The 21,377-nt window shown below is 30.8% G+C and overlaps 1 protein-coding gene across 1 annotated transcript; it reads left to right on the top strand.

Annotated features, from left to right (window-relative positions):
- Positions 1-1,871: 1,871 nt before the first annotated feature.
- On the top strand, positions 1,872-3,983 carry LOC139889818 (uncharacterized). The gene has a single exon (XM_071872742.1). It carries the CDS (start codon positions 1,872-1,874, stop codon positions 3,756-3,758), a length of 1,887 nt encoding a protein of 628 aa, XP_071728843.1. The 3' UTR covers positions 3,759-3,983.
- Positions 3,984-21,377: the final 17,394 nt, after the last annotated feature.

Below are 21,377 nucleotides of genomic sequence, written 5' to 3'. Positions count from 1 at the left end.
TCATTTATGGTGTGCCTTTTCAAAAGAATGCAATGTTTACAAAACGTATCATATAGAGGTCAAATACCTCGCAATGAAATCAATGAATGACGTATTGTCCATATGGATTTGGAGCGATCGTCACACATCTAAACAAGAACGAGCTAACAACAGAAAAATTACATTGAAATTGAAAGCACAGCACAAACCGGGAAGAAAAATCCCCAAGAACTAAACAAACAAACTATAAAACCGTGCCTGTTGCAACTTGACGTAACCACCACCAAGAAAGCCAGACCCCAAAGAAGGTCCTCAACTGAGACGAAGCCTGCAACCGCGAACCAAAGCCCACAAGTCCCAAAGCAACCGTACCAACCCTCGCACGAACATCTGAAACCGACCACCCGTTTGGAACCCCAAAAAATCCTCCCCCGAGTCCGCATCGACCAGAAACCCAGATTAAATCCCCGATGGTCAACACCTCCAAGCAAACTCCAACAGCAGCCCGCCCAGAAACCCAACCTGTCAAAGCCCAACCCAACGGAGGACGGGCACCAACCGAGAAAACAACCCAAAAATCCACTCTTTTGGCACTTAACGACCCTAGAGAAAACCTCTCAAAGCCCTAAAGCCGTTAAGGCGGAAACTACACCGATCCGTTTCGAACCGAAACCAGTGACGAGGAAGGACGAGCGAATCGGACCAAAAACCAGCGAAGGAGCACTCCCCGGTCATCAAAAACCAGTCAACCCGGAGAGGGAAAAGTCGCCATTTTTTGAAAAAATAAGACTCAAATCCGGCAGGACCCAACCGTACCAAGAACCGTACCACCCACGATCATCAGGGCAGAGACCGCCTCCACCCACCACAGAATGTCAACAACACATGGCCTTCCTAAGTTGACTACAAAAGACAACCTCCAACCACCGTCGCTAAACACAACCTATAGTAGCCTTCCTAAGCCTATCTACCCCCAACAACCGATACAGAAACCGAACACGGCCGTAACCACAAACAACTGCTGGCAACCCACAAAACAGTCACCAACCAACAACAAACATTCGGTCACCGCAAGCAAACACCAACAGCTATCAATGGCATCCCACCGGAGACCCAGAAACATAAACAAAACAACAAATAACACTGGAGAAAACTCCGATGCCCCCGATCCAAGCCTTCCGAACCACAAACACAGCACAACCCAAACAAAATAGTCACCCAAACACGACACCGACCACAGATCTCCCGGAGGATAAGTGTACATATGTGTAGATAAGTGTACATTTTGAGCTCTTTATATTTATATTATACATAGATTCAATTGAAAAATAGAAAAAGACAAAAACATGGCACTATTCATTTGAAACTTTTTTGCATTTTTGTCACCTTTCCCCCCAGATTTTGCATTATGTTAAATTTCACCCCCTTTTGACTAACTTTTCAATTTTGGCCAACCCCTAATTTAAGAGATATATATATTAAACAAACTATAAATTTATCAAAATGAATATGTAGATCAGTTGGTAAGAATGTTTGTTGAAATCTTAAGAGACGCAGGATCGAACCTTGAAGTTGCCTTTTTTTTTTTTTTTTTTTTTTTCCCTTTTCAGGCTAGCGATTTTGGGCCCAGCGAAGCGGGCCGACCTGAATACTTGTTTATACTCAATTCAATTTATATTTATATAAATATAAATATATTTTAAAATTTTAATTTTAATACTAACTACTGTAATACGGAGTAAATACAAAGATACAGAGATTATTCGTAGATTATAGTGTACAGTAAAATGGTGAATAAAGAGGTAACCAGCTCATAACCTTTCTAGGAGGGACTCAAGGGAGAACTGAGGTTTTGGCTCGAAGGTTGTTGATCTCCGTTTCTTGTGAAGGAAATGGCGATGAAATGCAGAAATTATATCGCTTCTGCTGTTAATTCTTTCATCAAGTTCACAGGTGATCTTTCTCCTACCAACATTTTCTTTGAAACCCCTTTTTCATATTCCTTTCAATTAGGTCTTCCATTTGATCCTCCTCATAAATCATTTCTAGCAGCTTCCCTGCACTCCAAATCTATCTCAATTCATAATGATTATGATGAACGCTCTCTATCTAGGTATCAAAAAGTTACCAACTTGAATGATGCTTACAATCTGTTTGATGAAATGACTATTAGAAGACCTCTGCCATCTGTACTTAAATTCACTCATTTGTTGACTGCTGTCACCAGAATGAAACATTATTCTTCTTCACTTGATCTTTTCAAACACATGTGTTCACTTGGTGTTCCTCTTAATAAATACACTATTGGTATTTCTATCAAGTGTTGTTGCCACTTGCACCGTACCAATGACGGTTTTGCGCTTCTAGGTATTTGCTTCAGACAAGCCATTGTACCTGATGTGTGGATTTATAGTACACTCTTAGATGGACTTGTTATAGAAGATAGGATTCTTGAAGCTGAGATATTCTTCAAAAAGATTATCAAACAGAATCTTTGTGAACCTAATGTAGTTATGTATAGCACAATGATTAAGGGACTTTGTAAGTATGGAAAAAACTGTACTGCTATTGGTTTGCTTAGGCTAATGAATGAAAGAGGTCATAAAGCTGATGTCATTGCATATAACACCATCATTGACAGTCTTTGCAAAGACAAAATGATCGATGATGCTTTTGAACTTTTCAATGAGATGGTGTTTCGCAAAGGGATTCTACCAACTGTCATCACATACACCTCTTTGATTTATGGTCTTTGTAGCTTAGGTCGTTGGGATGAGGTTTGTAACATACTAAAAGAAATGGATGATGAAAGGATATCTTTAGATGTGCAAACCTACAGTGTATTAGTGGATGGATTATGCAAAGACGGTAAAGCAGATGAAGCACAAGCTGTTATCAACATCATGTTTGAGAGAGGATCGATGCCCAACGTAGTAACATACAATTCACTTATTGATGGTTACTGTTTGCGAGGTGAAATGAGCAAAGCACAAAAAACTTTTGATTCAATGACACTTAAATGTCTGGTCCCTAATGTTGTCACTTACAATAGTTTAATAAATGGGTATTGCAAGAATATGATGATAGACAAGGCCATGGATATGTTTTCTGAAATGGCAAGAACAGGTTTGAAACGTAATATAGTGACTTACAATTGCATGATACAAGGATTATTTAGTGTTGGGCGATGTGCGGCTGCTCGCAAACTATTTGATGAGATGCTTGCACAAGGTCTTCTTCCTAATCAATTAACTTATGGAATAATCTTAAAGGGTCTTTGCAGCAACAGTCTAGTAGAAGATGCATTCTCTTTGTTCAAGTTAATGGGTAATAGCAAGCTCAATTCAGATATTGTTGTGTATAATATCCTGATTGATGGTGCATACGCTTGTGATAAGTTTGATATCGCAAGGGTTCTCATTGAGGACCTAAATAATAAAGGCTTGAAACCTGATATTCAAACATACAATGTGATGATTAGTTCTCTTTGTAAGGAAGGTCTACCAAGTGATGCAAAGAAGTTGTTTCTAGAAATGGGTGAGAGTGGTTGCCCGCCGAATGATATTACTTACAACGTTCTTCTGCAAGGATATCTAAACAGTCGATACTATGATGATGTAGAGATTCTTTTACATGAAATGGAAGAAAGAAGTTACTCGATTGATGTTACGACCTTAACACTGTTAGTGAATAAGATAGCAAATGGTTCATTGAAGGAGGCGTTGACTCAGTTGATTGGTAGGCTAGTGCCAAAATACTTGATGGAAACGTACGGATAACCTCATCAGGGATAACCTCGTTAGGAGAATTATGGTCATTGAAATGGTCATTAGATAACCTCACTTAGTTCACAACTTTTAAGTATTTTCATATTTGTCGTTGTTGGATGATGTGTAGCTAACCATCTTTTTATGTATATTGTTGCTACAATGTTGGAAGTTATCAAGAAGAAAAGTTTTATTAACTAGGAGCATAATCTTAATTAACTATGGTGGACATGGATATTAGCCAAGTAAATGCTGTAGGTTATCAAAAACGAAGTTTTATAATTTTGCAAGGGTGTTGGTTATTGACTTATTATAGAATTGAATGTTATTTGTTTTTGAGTTTTTGATGAAGCTGTTAAATAAAGCTAGAGTATGCATGGGGTAAGATGTCATTTTGAGATTTCTGTCAAAAACATTATCTAAGAAGATGCAGTTTTTGAGATTTTCGTTCCTACTGTGGTCTTAATTTCATATTTCCATAGATATGTTCATTTCTTCCTCTTTTGTACTGAGTACTTTTCTTATGTTCACAATAAATGATTTTTTCCCCCTTATGTGTGTTTATAACAAGCAGATTCTGGTCTTAGGAATTTGGTTATTTTGCAATCAAAACAGTCATCGAAAACGATAACTTGTAATACCGTACTCATTAGAGTCATTATCAGTAGTTATAATTTGTATATGTAAAAAACTGAAAACACAGCCGGTTCTAAATGTATATAAATAACAGTTTCTGTTTCCGACAGGCTTCTCACTTTTACCACTACAGGTTTTGGAATAGTACCAAACAATATAACATTTTGTTGATAAGGCTGCTGATTAGTCACAGGTCAAGTATGTAACTCTACAATGCTAAACTCGTCTAATAAGGTATAACATTAAAAGTATTTGCTTTAGTATTTATTATCCTGTACACTATAAATATAGAACTCGTAATCATGTCCCCATAACTCTTTTGCAGCTCGGATACTCTATTATGGGAGACAACTCGATCAATAAATGCAAAGGTATTAGACCAGATTACTATTAGTGGAAACTTCTTAATTGAAAATATATCTTGGAAATTACACCACTAATGTCTAACTGTACTATCATGTCGAATAGATAAGCTTAGCTGCTTTTACCTGTATAACAAAACCTAGGTGACATGTTTAATTTATAAATGATACTCTATTTACTTACCATTTATGATCAAAATTCTCCGTATCAGGTACCCATGTGGGAGCATTAACTTGTGTCTCGCTTATGTTAATTATCCCTTTAGGTAGCTTGGGAAGAGTTCCTGCTTTACCTTGAATAAACGAATTCCTTTAGATTTCAAAGAAGGCAGTTTCCATTGTCTGTTTGATTTGCAGTGACTATTAATAAGACCATTCTGTTGGGAGCGATTTAAGAGCCAAAGAAAATCATTCTCATGTTGGTTTGTTTCTTCAAGGCCCGGTTTTCACTCATGGTCAACTATATGCTGCTCTGTCAAGACAGTTTTAAGTAAAATTGGATTAATGGTTCTGAATGTAAACTCGGAAAAATCAATAAAGAACGTTGTGTTGAAATATTTGTAGCTTTTGATCTCAGAACCACACCGATCTCCATTGGTTAGTTCATCACATTCTTAAGGTTCTTTCCTACCTCATCTACATATAATCATTTTAACTTAAGTACTTTAACTATATATATTATATATTATAAATTATAATGTGACGGTTGATTATATATAAATGTTTTCTACAAGACATGTTTTGATTGCAATGTCGAGTTTGTTCTGTTATATTGAAATTGAACTGAAACTTTCGGCTCTTTCTTCTTTGTGATGAGTAAACCGATTGTGTTTCACAGTATTATTGTCGTGAGTTTATTTATTAAATAAAGTAATGGATGTATGAATATCTGTGTGACTAAATACAAAACCTTGTTTTGTTTGTCATTTGGATTTGTGTAGTCTGTGGGAGATTTGGTAATGCAGCAGGGGCGGAGCCAGGATTTCCTAATGGGGGAGGCAGAAGCACAGTGACGGAACATTGTTTTTTTTTTCCACCCGGGTCAATTTTTTTTCTTTCAAAGTTTAGTAGATAAATAAAGCTCTAGTTGTAACTTAATAATTAACTCATTATTAAGAGTTTAGTAGATAAGAGCTCTTGGTTATTAAATAAATTAACTAATACTAATAACAACTGTGTGTATATACATTATTATACCTTATTCGTTTTAGTATATTCTAGCGTCCTAGACTAGATATATAAATATAAATATAAATTCAATATAAATGTGGAGTTAAACTAATAAAATTATATTGTACTCCGTAAATGCTTAAGGGCCTGTGTGAAAAGAATGGACTAACTATAGGGGCTTTTACTGTAAATAAAGTTATAAAAAGAGTTAAATTTAGTGTACGTTTTATCAGAAATGTGGACCCCACCCATCTTTTTTAGTCGTCTTCTTCTTTTCTCTTTTTCAACCCCATAATAAAAGTCCATTAAAACAATGTAAACCAAACTTTATTTTTTCCTTATTTTAACTTGGATATGAGCTCAACCTTTACATAAAACATAATATATTCATCATGATAAGGGAGGCTTATTGATTTTATGAGCTTGAATAAGGGATGCTGCGAGGCTTGTTAATTTTATGGGCTTAAATAACAAAATACCAAGTATATAGATATTGGGCTGATTAATCTTGTTGGGGGTGGCACAGCCTCCCTTGGCTACCCCACTCCGCCCCTGAATGCAGCTCCCTATCAGGTTGCTCATTTGGTTTGTAACTACTGTTATTTTGGCTATTTTTACCTTTTTGGCTTTGGTTTGTAGTACTATAATTTTGTTCAACAGTTATCATTAAACATTTCAAGTTACAGATCTTTCTAGGTGGGTTGGATCCCATTCTTAGGGTTGTACTACTGTAATTATTATTATGTTTTTATTTTCTTTTTGGAGCTATTTAATGAAAATGCAGATCACGATATTTATCATATTTTATATAATATACTCCGTATCAAAAGCAAATATTTTTCAGCTTATTATAGGTAATGATAAAGTTTTTAATGTTGCATAATCTTACAATAAATCACTTTATGCAGTCTTTTGTAATAGAGGCATGTTTGATGTATATGACAAAGCTATATATAATTATCCAAAGCGCATGAACTACTCCGCTCATCACACGGTTCACCCACACCTTCGTTACTCACTATGACCAAGTTTACTTTAAAAAAAAAAAAACTTCAAACCCTTAAACAACAAAATTTGATGAGATGGGAAAATGTTGTATATGATGTGAGACGGGAATGAATATCGATGAACATAAAAGAAGTCAATGTTATATATGATGTGCAGTTATCTGAGCTTAACTCCTATAACAAAATGAACTATTCTTGAAGCTCTACGATTTTTTATTATTTTGCGTTCGTTCAATCAACTTTACAACTAAGCGATGACCTGTTGACCCTTAACAACACCTCAAGTATCTATATTACGTGTGTGTTTGGTAGAACTAACCGGAGCTGGAGCTGAAAAATTTAGCTCTACATTTTTAAGCTATGTGAGAAAAGGTTAAAAAATAAGCTCTAGAAATTACAATAAACTCTACTTTTTTGGTGTACCAAACAACGTTTAAAAATCATATTTTAATTTTTTAAACTCCTATAAGCTCTATTTTTGAATCATCCAAACACACTCTATATACTATATTTACATATATATATAGTTGTACAAAATAAATAAATCGTATATCAGAATGTAATTCGACCCCTCAAGTATGTAAAACCTTATTTTATCAATATAATAGCCGTAAATATTTTAATACTTTTTTTTTATTAACGATAGTTTACGGTTCATTTTATTTAGACATATTAATTAATTAATATTTTATTATATCTATCTTTATGTGGAGGATCGGGAGGTAACCAAGTGTAGGGAAAAGTGGGGGACGCATTATGGATCACCTATTCACCTCTTAAATTTCGACATCTTGTCCCCCTAAAACAAGCGGAGAGATATTTTCGTCATTTCGACTTTTAAAAATATATATTTTTTAGAAAAGTTATATTTTGGAATTTTTTTCCGATGAAATATTATTGTTTTTAAAGTTTATTATTGTCTTTAAACAATATTTTATTATTTTTTGATTTGAAAATATCAAATTACTTACGAGTATGTTCTATTCATTTGTTATATTATCTTTTATTCTTTTACAGGGAATTAGTCAATATTTATGAAATTCATTAATTTTTTTAAACATTTTTTCTATATATTTGTAATTGTATTAATTAGTTTTCACCTTTTTCGATTTTTAGTGCAACTTTTACTTAAACGTTTTGTTATATATTTGAAAACAATTTTTAGTATTCATCTCTATCTTCTATATATTTCGTAATCGTTGTAATTATTCTTCATTTATTATATTTTATAATAATCATATATTTAGTATTTTCAACAAATGTTCACTAATTATTTCCCGGACATTTTTTATGAATGTTAACTACCACCACCACCACTCACCACCATCAATATTTATATACTATTATTAGAGTTGAAGTAATAAAAAACTTATCAACGTGTTTTATTAATTTAATTTTATCGAAAATTTGTCAACATTCATAAAAAAGGTTAAATTTTTAAACACATTCGGTCCGTTTTAAATCATATTCATCAAAACATTTATGATATTTATACAAATTAGAGACATACAAATACAAATCATATGAATACGAAAAACAATGCATATATCCAGTATCCAATCTATCTATCTATTATCTATTATTACATTATTATAAAACGCGTGTCAATAATCCTACGTGTCAGTCTGTTATTAATTCTGATTTAATTTGCTTATGTGGCGGTTTGTGGTTAACTTATAATTTATAGTAATTATCATATACACTATATTTAAGGAGATTCTAAATTAATCAAAACTTATCCATACATTTATTTATTACTATATATAAATACTAGAAGTTTGTTACATATGTATATTTTAAACTTAATCGTAATCTTGCCAAATTTCATCTACGAAAGTCTTTTAAATGTGTAGAAAGAATAATTATTTTTAAGACGTATAACAATATGAATATATAAATAAATAAGTATTTGTAATTTTTTTTTTTTGAACGGCAAGCTTGCATCAGCGTATCATTTATTTCGACGACACTCATCATTTGCACACACACAAGCGTTCGGGAGGAAACCCGGATCGCATTACAGGAACCCGATCCATTAACCATCCCGAGGGGCAGGCAGACCGGGTTTGAATCCTGAATGGATCAGGGAGAAAACCCCCTGGGGTCAATCTGGATATCCATATTTCAGGCAGATTAATTAATAGGATGGGCAGAGCGAGGCTCGAACCCATGACCTATTTGTAAAACTTTTAACCTGACTTTATTTCTCGTGTCTTATAAATACAAAACTAGCTTAAGGCCCGCGAATTCGCGGATTTTTTTAAGGAGTTTTTTTTAAGGTAAAATCATATTTTGATTTATTCTATTAATAGGTTTTTGTAGAAGGCCCCAAATCTGAACATATAACTCATCATCTATCAAGGAATCATGGTATCCTTCCATCACAGATGCCGGATGCTCCTATTTGCCCTTAGATAAGATCGAATTGATGGTGTTGCACTTCTAGCCATTAGTCTTATTTACTTACACAAATTTCGTATCCCATAATTCCATAATAATATGTTACAATACCCAATCATCAAATCAAATTACAGATTCCACTTGCCTAGTGACCGAGTTAGATACACGATCAGCATCTCGTATAATATGGATCCTATTTCTTGTACCTGAACCATATTGAAAAGTTCTAATAGTATCGTCATCCTTTCCAATTAGCAATCCAACCTGTGCACCAAATGACAAATCGAAAATTTTATCTAGAATTTAAAAAAACAAAGTTACCTAATTACAAACTCTTCAATTACTGCTATGATTTTGCATATCACAAATATTAAAATAATTGGGTATCAAAATACTTTTAATAAATTATAGTCACACCTTATTAGCTATAGTGCATAATGTCACACCCCCAAAATGGAACAGGGGTAATTGTGACCAATCATATCATAACACAGTTGTATAAATGAGAACGACTCTATATGAGACTTTTTAAATAAAACTTTTGTTAATAATACAGCGGAAGCAGTAATAAATGTTTACATTATTATTAAAATGTAAAATAAATGTTTATGAACTAAAATATAATATGCGATGTGGACTCCATGCAAGCATCAAATCTATCATCACAAAGTTGCAAACAGCTAGCTCAATCATCACCTGAGACAAAACATGCTTAAAGTGTCAATCAAAAAGGTTGAGTGAAATTCGTAGGTTTATAAATAATATCCAAAGTTTTAGACCACAAGATTTAGTTTAAAGTTGATCAATATAGATATATCATTTAAAAGTGTTGCTGCAGTTTGTAATATCGCTACTAAACAATTTACCCTATGACACCTTGTACTGTCAGTGTCGTGGAATCATTATAATGTAACCAAAGACCAGCAGTCAAATGGTTAGAGACGTTACTCTCAATAGGCCCACTCACATTAATTAAGTTTGCATTTATACGTAGCAATTAACGATATTACGGTAGGGATTTAGCATGAATCAAAGCAAGACAGCATAGTTAACAATTTAGTACTTGTGTCTAAGTGTAAAACAGTTATAAAGCAAGCATGTGTCTCACCCCAAAAGTTTAAAACAGATATGAAATAGTAAAAAGTGGAGCTATGAAGTTCACCTCAGTAGCAAGTAAGTTATTCCACGCAAAGAAGAATGAACGGAGTAAGTGATCGGAGATCTTAATCTATAGATATAATCTTTGATTAGTTAATGTCTAAAAGACATAAAGTTTGTTTATTAATATAGCAACTATATTAACAGTGACGGTTTTCGAGAAAAGTTCATATTTCTCAAAAGTTTCTATTTTTGGAAACCTACTATTTATGGAAAGCTTCCACTTATAGTAAGCTTCTAGTTTAAGAATGTTCAGGTTATAATCCTCAACAAAGACGTTGTACAATCTCGCCCAAACTTCATTGCTAACATGCAAGTCACTCGAATGATCTATTGTTACCGAGCGGCCCAGGATCTCTTGACCAGAATCTAAGTCTTGGTATTCGAGATCCACAAGCGTCCCATAATGGTAACAAGGATCACTCTAGGCCACAAGTAGCAGTGAGATTTGTATAAAGTGCACGTTATCTTTTAATTATAACCTTCACGTTATAGGTGTATACACACAATGAATTATTAATGTACTTAATACTTATATATGTGATAATATAACCTAAGTATTATTTAATATTTAGTTATACCTTAGTATGTCTTATATATATTAAATATAATTACCTTTAAATAAATACCTAAATTACTTCAAAGATAATAGTGTTTTATTAATCAAACATTATCCAAAAATGTCTAAATACTTAATTAAATATCTAAAAATTATATACATAATTTTTATAGTCTTAGTTAATCATATAAATCAGTAAAAAAAATTTAAGAAAACATTTTTATTATATTTTGTATTTATTTTTGTTTTTACCCTTAATTTATTCGTAAAACAAGTTTAATTCTACATAATTACTAAATAAACCCAAACAATTATTTTTATAATTTTTATAAGTTTCTATCAGTCTAATAACCTGTAGAAAAAATATTTAAAAAAATATTTTTATTATTTAATATTTATTCTTAATTTACTTTCGAATTACATAATATTAGAGTTTAATTATATAATAATTACCAATTTGACCCAAGTAATTATTTTTATAATTTTTTTCAGATCTATATTAGTTTTATAAACTCAAAAAAAATTATATATATTTTATTTTTCGTTAAAAATATTTATTACGAATTTTACATTGTTTTTATATTTAAATACTACATAATTCGTATTTAATTATAAATAATATTTCATAAATTATCAAAATTATTTTCATACATCATAATACTTATAATACTAATTATAACATATAAACATAATTTATATATATTAATTTCAAATTTATAAAGAATATATAAAAAATAAAAGCAATTCGATAAAAAAATATATAGAAAATACCTCAAGTAGTTTTCCAAGTTTGTGAGAGTTTTTCCAAAGATTTGATACAAGTTTTTATGAAATGGAAGTGGGTATTTATAGAGAAAAAAATGGTTGGTGAAAAGAAAAAATATAAATAAAATAAAGGTGCCAATTTTGACAAAAAAAAAAACATGTTAAAAATGTTTTTAATAAGTTTTTGTTTTTGAAAATATTTAGTCAAAATTCATGGGCTCATTATTTAATTTAATAAAAAAAACTTATTTTTTTTATAAGCTAAATATATAAATAATTATTAAAATAACTTATCATTTAATTAATAATTATGTTACATATAGTTTTATATAAAAAACACATTAATATTAATATTAACTAAAGTTATTTTATATAATTAGTGTAAACTTTAGTTAACAAAACGTGTCGACAAAAAATAAATATTTAATCAACGTCGAATTTAATCATATATTAAGTATGGATAACAACCCTAGGGGCAAATTAGTCAATTCGAGTATGGAAATGTGAGGGTTGTTATAGTACCTACCCGTTAAAGAAATTTCGTCCCGAAATTTGACAGAGATCGTCGTGGTTAACAATAAGTATGTTTTCATGACGGATATGAGTTGGAAAATAGAGTTTTATCACTATTGAGTAATAAAACAATTCGATTACATGAAGAGTATGAGTGAAGCTATCGTAAAAGAGTGAAATGAGGAAAATAAAGATTTGTTTTAACTTTTGACGTAGTCACAGTTGATTTCCAGAATTTAAGAAAATCTTCGTAATCTGTATAAGATTTGATTCTCCGGTAATTAAGGAAATTAGGATTTTCTTTGATTAAATTCGTAATCTTCCTCGATTACTATGTCCGATATTTCCAATATAAATTAACCTCTTCCAATTCATTATTTTCATCACTCCTATAATTTCTTCCTCAAATCAAACTTTCAAAGATTGTGAAAATGCTCCATCCAGTTCTTATCCTGGATATTTTTCTGGCTATCGCTTCTGTCATTCTTCTTTTTCATCTACCACCGGAAGAATCTGTTTACTTCTACTATTACCTTGGGGTTATAGTGTTTTTAATTCTCTCGTGTCTTTATGTTGCTATATGTATTGATATACACGGTTTGTAATTTCCGTGTTGTTATCGGGCTTTATATTTTCCCTTATATGTCGGAGCTCCGTGCTTTTGTTTTTCCTTCCCGACTTCAAGTCAAGTGAATAATGGTCCAGAATTCGTAGGTATGACGTTTTGAATGATCATAATATACAAAGCAGAAAGGAAAGGTAATAGCACGATTTGATTTGTCAAATTACCAGAATATCCGGAAAAGATCGAATCATCAAGAAAAATATTTTATTGATATATTTAGAGGTTAAATAGAATGAAAGAGTTATGTAACATGGTTCATGATGAGGTTATGATCTGTGAATCTTTATCACGTCCCATTAGAAACTCAGCATGACTTACTGTAATATAATCACGTTGGACCGACGTCATTATATTATACTAACTCATGCTTCAATTCCCAACACTTCTCCAGAATTCATTCATAATTTATACTTAGGTTTTACAGAAGTTTCCAATATAATGTAATACAGATAGCACGAAGAGGTATATAATTTCGGACGAGAATATTTATGAATATATCTTCAGAAATATCGAAGATATTTATGATGATATTTTAGAATTTCTAAGTTCGAAAGTTGATGAAGAAAAATTTTCCGCAAGATTTTAACATGACTTCGGAGCAAGATATTCTCTAAAGATTTCATCGGATCCAGAATTACCTGGATTCTTTGAATATAGGGTATGGTCCTTGTATTTATCCTTGGTCTCCTTCATGGTTAGCTCAATCCATTTTCAGTTCCTAATCTGAGCTTTTTCAATACGTCATTCTTTATCATCAAACTTTTGGCCATTAAGACCATCTATAGCTTTTGTTGCTTCGTCAGCACTCACAAGGTTAACGAATCTGAATCATTGATTATCAATCCGAGGTGTTTTCAAGAATTTTGAATTTGAAGTGTTTAAGCGTAGGATGTAACCATCAATGGTTCTAATTTCGGTGGTTTGACGTGATAATTCATCACAGAATACGAATGAATATATATATATATATATATATATATATATATATATATATATATATATATATATATATATGAATTTAGTAATTTTTAGGAAGATAACACCTGCTAAAGCTTTACTTGGATTCTGATATGTCAAAATCAGAATATGTAATTGAATTTGTATGAAAATGGTTGTTCTTTAGTGAACGGATACATATATCTTGTGAACGTAAGTAGTATAGTTACTGATTATTGAATCAGAAATGTGAGATATAAATATTTCTCGGATATTACCTACCCGTAAAAATATTTTCAAAATTAACAGTTTGTACAAAATAACTTTAATTACAATCTTTATGGAGATATACATTCATATATGTATTCTTCAAATATAATATAGATTTAATGAGTTAATATAATATTAAACTCATTTGATTTGCGGTTGGAACGAGAATAAATAATCTTCAAAACTTGAGAGATTACATAATCGTCACGGAATATTTCTTTAATGGAGTTATGAATCAATACTTCATTGTTCATTGTTATTGATATACCTCGGTATATGATGTTGATGCTCGTGGAATTCTTGTGAAATTCACAAGACACGAATACTGTTTTCTAAAAAAATTCGAGTACATCGAAAATGGAAGTGTAAAATCAAACATGTATTTGAATAATACACTTGATTTATTATGAAATGGAGTTTATTGTGCTGAAGCAGTGATTAACGATTGTTAAGTCATTAACGAAGGATGTACATCATAGCATATTAGTGATATGAATTAACCAAGTAGTACATACTAGTTAAGATTCACACGTAATAGCTTAGTACGAAAAGATTTATTATTGTTCCAAACCATATATATATAAAGTATACATATATAATTCTTCAGGAAGAATGAGTCAATACATCCTAACTGATTATTACTAATATTCCTTGGTATCTATGGGCGTATGATGTCGATGTTTGAGGTACCGATTATGATGTTGAGACGTGGGATGCTGATGTTGTTGTTGGTGAAGCTGATGCTGTTGGTGGTGATGTTGATGGTACTGGTGGTGTTGGTTATGCTGCTGGTGCTCGTAGGTTTTGCACCATATTTTCTAAAGCCACTACTCGAGCGCGAAGCTCGTTGACTTCTTCTATTATTCCGGGATGATTGGCGGTTCGGACAAGGGGATGAATAAGATCTAGAATTTTAGATATTATATACTCGTGATGAGATATCCTGGAAATGAGGGTGAAAATGGTGTTCCGGATTGGTTCGTAGGTAAGTGCTTCAGGTTCTTCGCTAATAGGGCAATGTGGTGGGTGAAAAGGATCACCTTCTTCACTTCTCCATTGATTAAGTAGACTACGAACTCATCCCCAATTCATTCAAAATAGATGATGGCTAATTGGTTCGTTTGTTCCAGTTATGCTGCCATTGGAGCTCGAGGAGTTCGAGGAATCAAGTGAGAAATTCATCTGATGTGATTAGAATTAGGGTTTTTGATACGAGTGGGTGTTGAATACTGAATGATATATTCGTCCCCTTGAATACGTATATGTAGCAAAAAGATTTTCGTAATTTACGGAGAAAATTTAGGAAAAGTGTTAGACAAAGTTTATTGGGATAGATATGATAAGATATGATTTGTCTATACTTCATAGATTAAAAATGATAAGTATGTAATCAGATAATGATTAAAGACTTTCAATTCGTAATGGCCTATTCAGGTCTAGGGGCTTGAGCTATAGGATCCTCTAAATTGGTAATCCAAACCCTTCCATTCTAGAGTTTCGTAGACGCCATCCGTCAAGAAAATTCAATGATAAAAAATAACGAGAAATCAAAGATTTAAAAGTAATGAATATGAGTAGTGATGACATTATAATGTCTTTGAGATTCTCGATAACTCAATGACATTTTCCGATTCGCAAACCGATGCATAAAGGCATAAAGCATATAGGTACGTGATATAACAAGGAGGTTATATACGTTTGAGTATGAATAGTAACAAATATAGGAGTTTCAAAAATCATGGATAATATTTCATGTAATACATATGTAATACACAAAACCATGATAGATGACATAGGAATGTTGAGAACGGTGTTGCATTTAAATGTGGTGGCGGAATTGAATAGTACTTAGGAGAATGAGCAGAGTTCTTAGATTAGCTCGGCATTCTAAGATAAGTAAAGTTTCTAAAGTATAGTGTAGCATTTAACAGTTAAAGGCAACAATTAAAGGCACTATAGTCAAGGAAAGTTGTAGTCCTACATTGCTAAGGTACCTAATTGTATAAGGCACACTTAAAATGCAATCATGGTTCTCTACAACAGCTTGCTCTGATACCAATCTGTCACACCTCCAAAATGGACCAAGGGTAATTGTGACCAATCATATCATAACACAGTTGTATAATGAGAACGACTCTATATGAGACTTTTTAAATAAAACCTTTGTTAATAAAACAGCGGAAGCAGTAATAAATGTTTACATTATTATTAAAATGTAAAATAAATGTTTACGAACTAAAATATAATATGCGATGTGGACTCCATGCAAGCATCAAATCTATCATCACAAAGTTGCAAACAGCTAGCTCAATCATCACCTGAGACAAAACATGCTTAAAGTGTCAACCAAAAAGGTTGAGTGAAATTCACAGGTTTATAAATAATATCCAAAGTTTTAGACCACAAGATTTAGTTTAAAGTTGATCAATATAGATATATCAATCTAAAAGTGTTGCCGCAGTTTGTAATATCGCTACTAAATAATTTACCTTATGACACCTTGTACTGTCAGTGTCGTGGAATCATTATAATGTAACCAAAGACCAGCGGTCAAATGGTTAGAGACGTTACTCTCAATAGGCATACTCACAATAATTAAGTTTGCATTTATACGTAGCAATTAATGATATTACGGTAGGGATTTAGCATGAATCAAAGCAAGACAGCATAGTTAACAATTTAGTACTTGTGTCTAAGCGTAAAACAGTTATAAAGCAAGCATGTGTCTCACCCCAAAAGTTTAAAACATATATGAAATAGTAAAAAGTGGGGCTATGAAGTTCACCTTAGTAGCAAGTAAGTTATTCCACGCAAAGAAGAATGAACGGAGTAAGTGATCGAAGATCTTAACCTAGAGATATAATCTTTGATTAGTTAATGTCTAAAAGACATAAAGTTTGTTTATTAATATAGCAACTATATTAATAGTGACGGTTTTCGAGAAAAGTTCCTATTTCTCAAAAGTTTCTATTTTTGAAAACCTACTATTTATGAAAAGCTTCCACTTATAGTAAACTTCTAGTTTAATAATGTTCGGATTATAATCCTCAACAAAGACGTTGTACAATCTCGCCCAAACTTCATTGCTAACATGCAAGTCACTCGAATGATCTATTGTTACCGAGCGGCCCAGGATCTCTTGACCAGAATTTAAGTCTTGAAATTCGAGATCCACAAGCGTCCCATAATGGTAACAAGGATCACCCTAGGCCACAAGTAGCAGTGAGGTTTGTATAAAGTGCACGTTATCTTTTAATTATAACCTTCACGTTATAGGTGTATACACACAATGAATTATTAATGTACTTAATACTTATATATGTGATAATATAACCTAAGTATTATTTAATATTTAGTTATACCTTAGTATGTCTTATATATATTAAATATAATTACCTTTAAATAAATACATAAATTACTTCAATGATAATAGTGTTTTATTAATCAAACATTATCCAAAAATGTCTAAATACTTAATTAAATATCTAAAAATTATATACATAATTTTTATAGTCTTAGTTAATCATATAAATCAGTAAAAAAAATTAAGAAAACATTTGTATTATATTTTGTATTTATTTTTGTTTTTACCCTTAATTTATTCATAAAACAAGTTTAATTCTATATAATTACTAAATAAACCCAAACAATTATTTTTATAATTTTTATAAGTTTCTATCAGTCTAATAACTTGTATAAAAAATATTTAAAAAATATTTTTATTATTTTATATTTATTCTTAATTTACCTTCGAATTACATAATAATAGAGTTTAATTATATAATAATTACCAATTCGACCCAAGTAATTATTTTTATAATTTTTTTCAATTCTATATAAGTTTTATAAACTCAAAAAAATTTATATATATTTTATTTTTGGTTAAAAATATTTATTACGAATTTTACATTGTTTTTACTTTTAAATACTACATAATTCGTATTTAATTATAAATAATATTCCATAAATTATCAAAATTATTTTTATACATCATAATACTTATAATACTAATTATAACATATAAACATAATTTATATATATTAATTTCAAATTTATAAAGAATATTTAAAAAATAAAATCAATTTGATAAAAAAATATAGAAAATACCTCAAGTAGTTTCCCAAGTTTGTGAGAGAGTTTTTCCAAAGATTTGATACAAGTTTTTATGAAATAGAAGTGGGTATTTATAGGGAAAAAATGGTTGGTGAAAAGAAAAAATATAAATAAAATAAAGGTGCCAATTTTGACAAAAAAAAAGAAAAGAAAACATGTTAAAAATATTTTTAATAAGTTTTTGTTTTTGAAAATATTTAGTCAAAATTCATGGGCTCATTATTTAATTTAATAAAAAAAATCTTATTTTTTTATAAGCTAAAAATATAAATAATGACTAAAATAACTTATCATTTAATTAATAATTATGTTACATATAGTTTTATATAAAATACACATTAATATTAATATTAATATTAACTAAAGTTATTTTATATAATTAGTATAAAATTTAGTTAACAAAACGTGTCGACAAAAAAATAAATATTTAATCAATGTCGAATTTAATCATATATTAAGTATGGATAACAACCCTAGGGGCAAATTAGTCTATTCGAGTATGGAAATGTGAGGGTTGTTATACATAATAAGCTCTAGCTCTTTATTTGTCCTATTTTAGAATTGTAGTTATCTCTACCATATTAAATTGATGATATAACATGGTGTGCTTAAACTAATGAAAGTTAATGTGATATACACGAAAATTATTGTATCCCTTAAATTTTTGTATGGTCGTCCTTTCAATTTGCCTATTTCGTTTTTACAGCTCTTCTCTTGCATTTTTTTTAATCCAGAACTCCTCATCAATTTTTTCTAATTATATAGGTTAGCTCATGCAGAATTTAAGTTTTTGACATGGTTCATAGAATTACAATTACAATAATAAGTGGTTATTAAAAGGCAGGGTGATCTCAGATACAAGTAATACCTTCCTGGAGCCATTCACCAAAGCGTATTGTTCAAGGTCGAATCAGCAAAGTGTTTGCTATTGACTTCAGAACCCCCGAGTTGTCTTGTTGCACACAGTTAATGGTTCAGGTTTATAACGGATCGATTTTGTTGAATGATACCAACTGCTGGACCCTAGTAGGTAGCACGTTGCAATCTTTTTTTATTATCCTTTTGTTGTTTATGAACCAGTGGTGCCCAACATCAACACATACATTTTTGCACACACTCACCATCCACACTCTACATAATTAAATTGGAACATTCGTACTCAATTTTTTCCCAATAGAAATCAGTAAATGCTATCACCATAATAATCATGTATATCTAGAAAATAAAAACAAACAATCAAAAATGTAAACCATATGTTAATCTAACCTTACTTTTATAGTATTGTAAATGTAAAAGTAGATAGATAATATATTATTTCTTTCCTCAAATACATATAAGAATTATAAGTGATAGAAAGACATAGAGCGAGCAACATTAACCATTGTGTGGCCTCCCTCACCGTATATAATTTCTAATTATGCTTCAATGTATGGTCTAGAAACCTACAATACATTAGCTTATATATTAGAGAGACATAAATCACATCCTTGTGAAAAAGCATTCAAAAGTTAGCAAGCACCTGGTAATATATAATCATAGGCAAGAACAAAAATGTTGTATATCTTCATCAATGAAATGCAACATGTGATGACCCAGAAATTTCTGACTAAATTTAATTTAATCTTTAACGTTTCCGACACGATAAGCAAAGTCTATGAAGTTGAATCCTAAAATTCTTGAACTATTCAAATACCCTTCGATTGTTCTCAACGATTTGCGAACAATTATATGTAAATAGATACATATACTATAACTTGAAAACGTAACAAAGTGTTAAGTAAACGATACTGTGCATTAAACTTATTGGTTTGATTATCTGATTGATATATTTTACTACGAAGTTAAAATGTTATGTTAAACGATTGAATTAAAAGATATTTACTGAGTCCCTTATGGATTACGATATTATTACGAGTCTCTGTTGTGAGGTCCACATTGATTTAAGAAATTATTCCTTTTTAACGGTATTCGAAATATATGGTAAAGTGTTTGTTTAAATAACGTAATTTGGACACATACAATAATAAGAAATATTTACGGTTAGAATTAAAGCTATAAATAACTTGCGATGTGTAATTTAAAACATGTTTATTAATATTAAAAATATATATTAAAATGATTAAATATAATATTTAACTAGATATATAACGTTTTGGATTTGGATATACTTGATTAAATAACGAGACATTGATTTATAGAAGTAAATGACCAAAACACTCAAATGTATAAATTATATTTCGAGTGATATAGTTTAGGGATAATTTAAGGCTATATTTTGACAAAGGTACGTATCCCAAAACGTAAAATGCAAGTTTTCTCAGTATACTAAAGGACTTTCGAAAAACCGGAATCGGGACAGAAGTCGAGTGACAACGTACGACTTATCGGGACGAAAATTACAAGTCAACTATGCACATGAATTTAATATAATATATAATTAATTATATAAATTATTTATTATATTTATATTATAATATTATGTCGACGAGGAAGAAATCAAAACAATGTAAGCTGGAAAAGGGATCCATGCGATCGCATGGAATTCCCTCACATTCCCCATGCGATCGCATGGGGTCTGATATCAGGCCACATTATAAAGCTCGATCGTTTCTGCCATTTTTTTTACTCAATCTATCTCTCGACCTCTTCTCTCATATATATATATTATATAAATTATTATTATTATTATTATTATTATTATTATTATTATTATTATTATTATTATTATTATTATTATTATTATTATTATTATTATTAAGATTAATATTATTATTAAACTTATTATTATTAATATTATTAATTAGTATTATACATAAAATATAACGACGAGGTTATGAGCGTGTCACTTTCAAAATGGTTTTCAAGCGAGATAGAGCTAAGGAAATTATGGGTTATTGCCAAGGAGGTTATGGGTAATGTTCGGGGGTATATTTGTGAATCAAACCTAGTATTTATCATCTCCGTTACGTCTACGTACTTTCCTACAATATTGAATCTCAATACTGATATGTAAGCACTCATATTTTATATTTTATATATTAATTGTGTATCCATGTCTAGTGCTCGAGTATATATATTTATACATGCTTGTATGCTAAATTTCATCGCTAAACAGTT

This window comes from Rutidosis leptorrhynchoides, chromosome 2 (genome assembly GCF_046630445.1).
Source record: "Rutidosis leptorrhynchoides isolate AG116_Rl617_1_P2 chromosome 2, CSIRO_AGI_Rlap_v1, whole genome shotgun sequence".
Classification (NCBI taxonomy): Eukaryota; Viridiplantae; Streptophyta; class Magnoliopsida; order Asterales; family Asteraceae; genus Rutidosis; species Rutidosis leptorrhynchoides.
This window is presented reverse-complemented; position numbering and strand designations above follow the sequence as displayed.

What these genes read in the sequence shown, in the direction of transcription:
- LOC139889818 (XM_071872742.1), top strand. Translation starts at nt 1,872, where the DNA reads ATGGCGATGAAATGCAGAAATTATATCGCTTCTGCTGTTAATTCTTTC.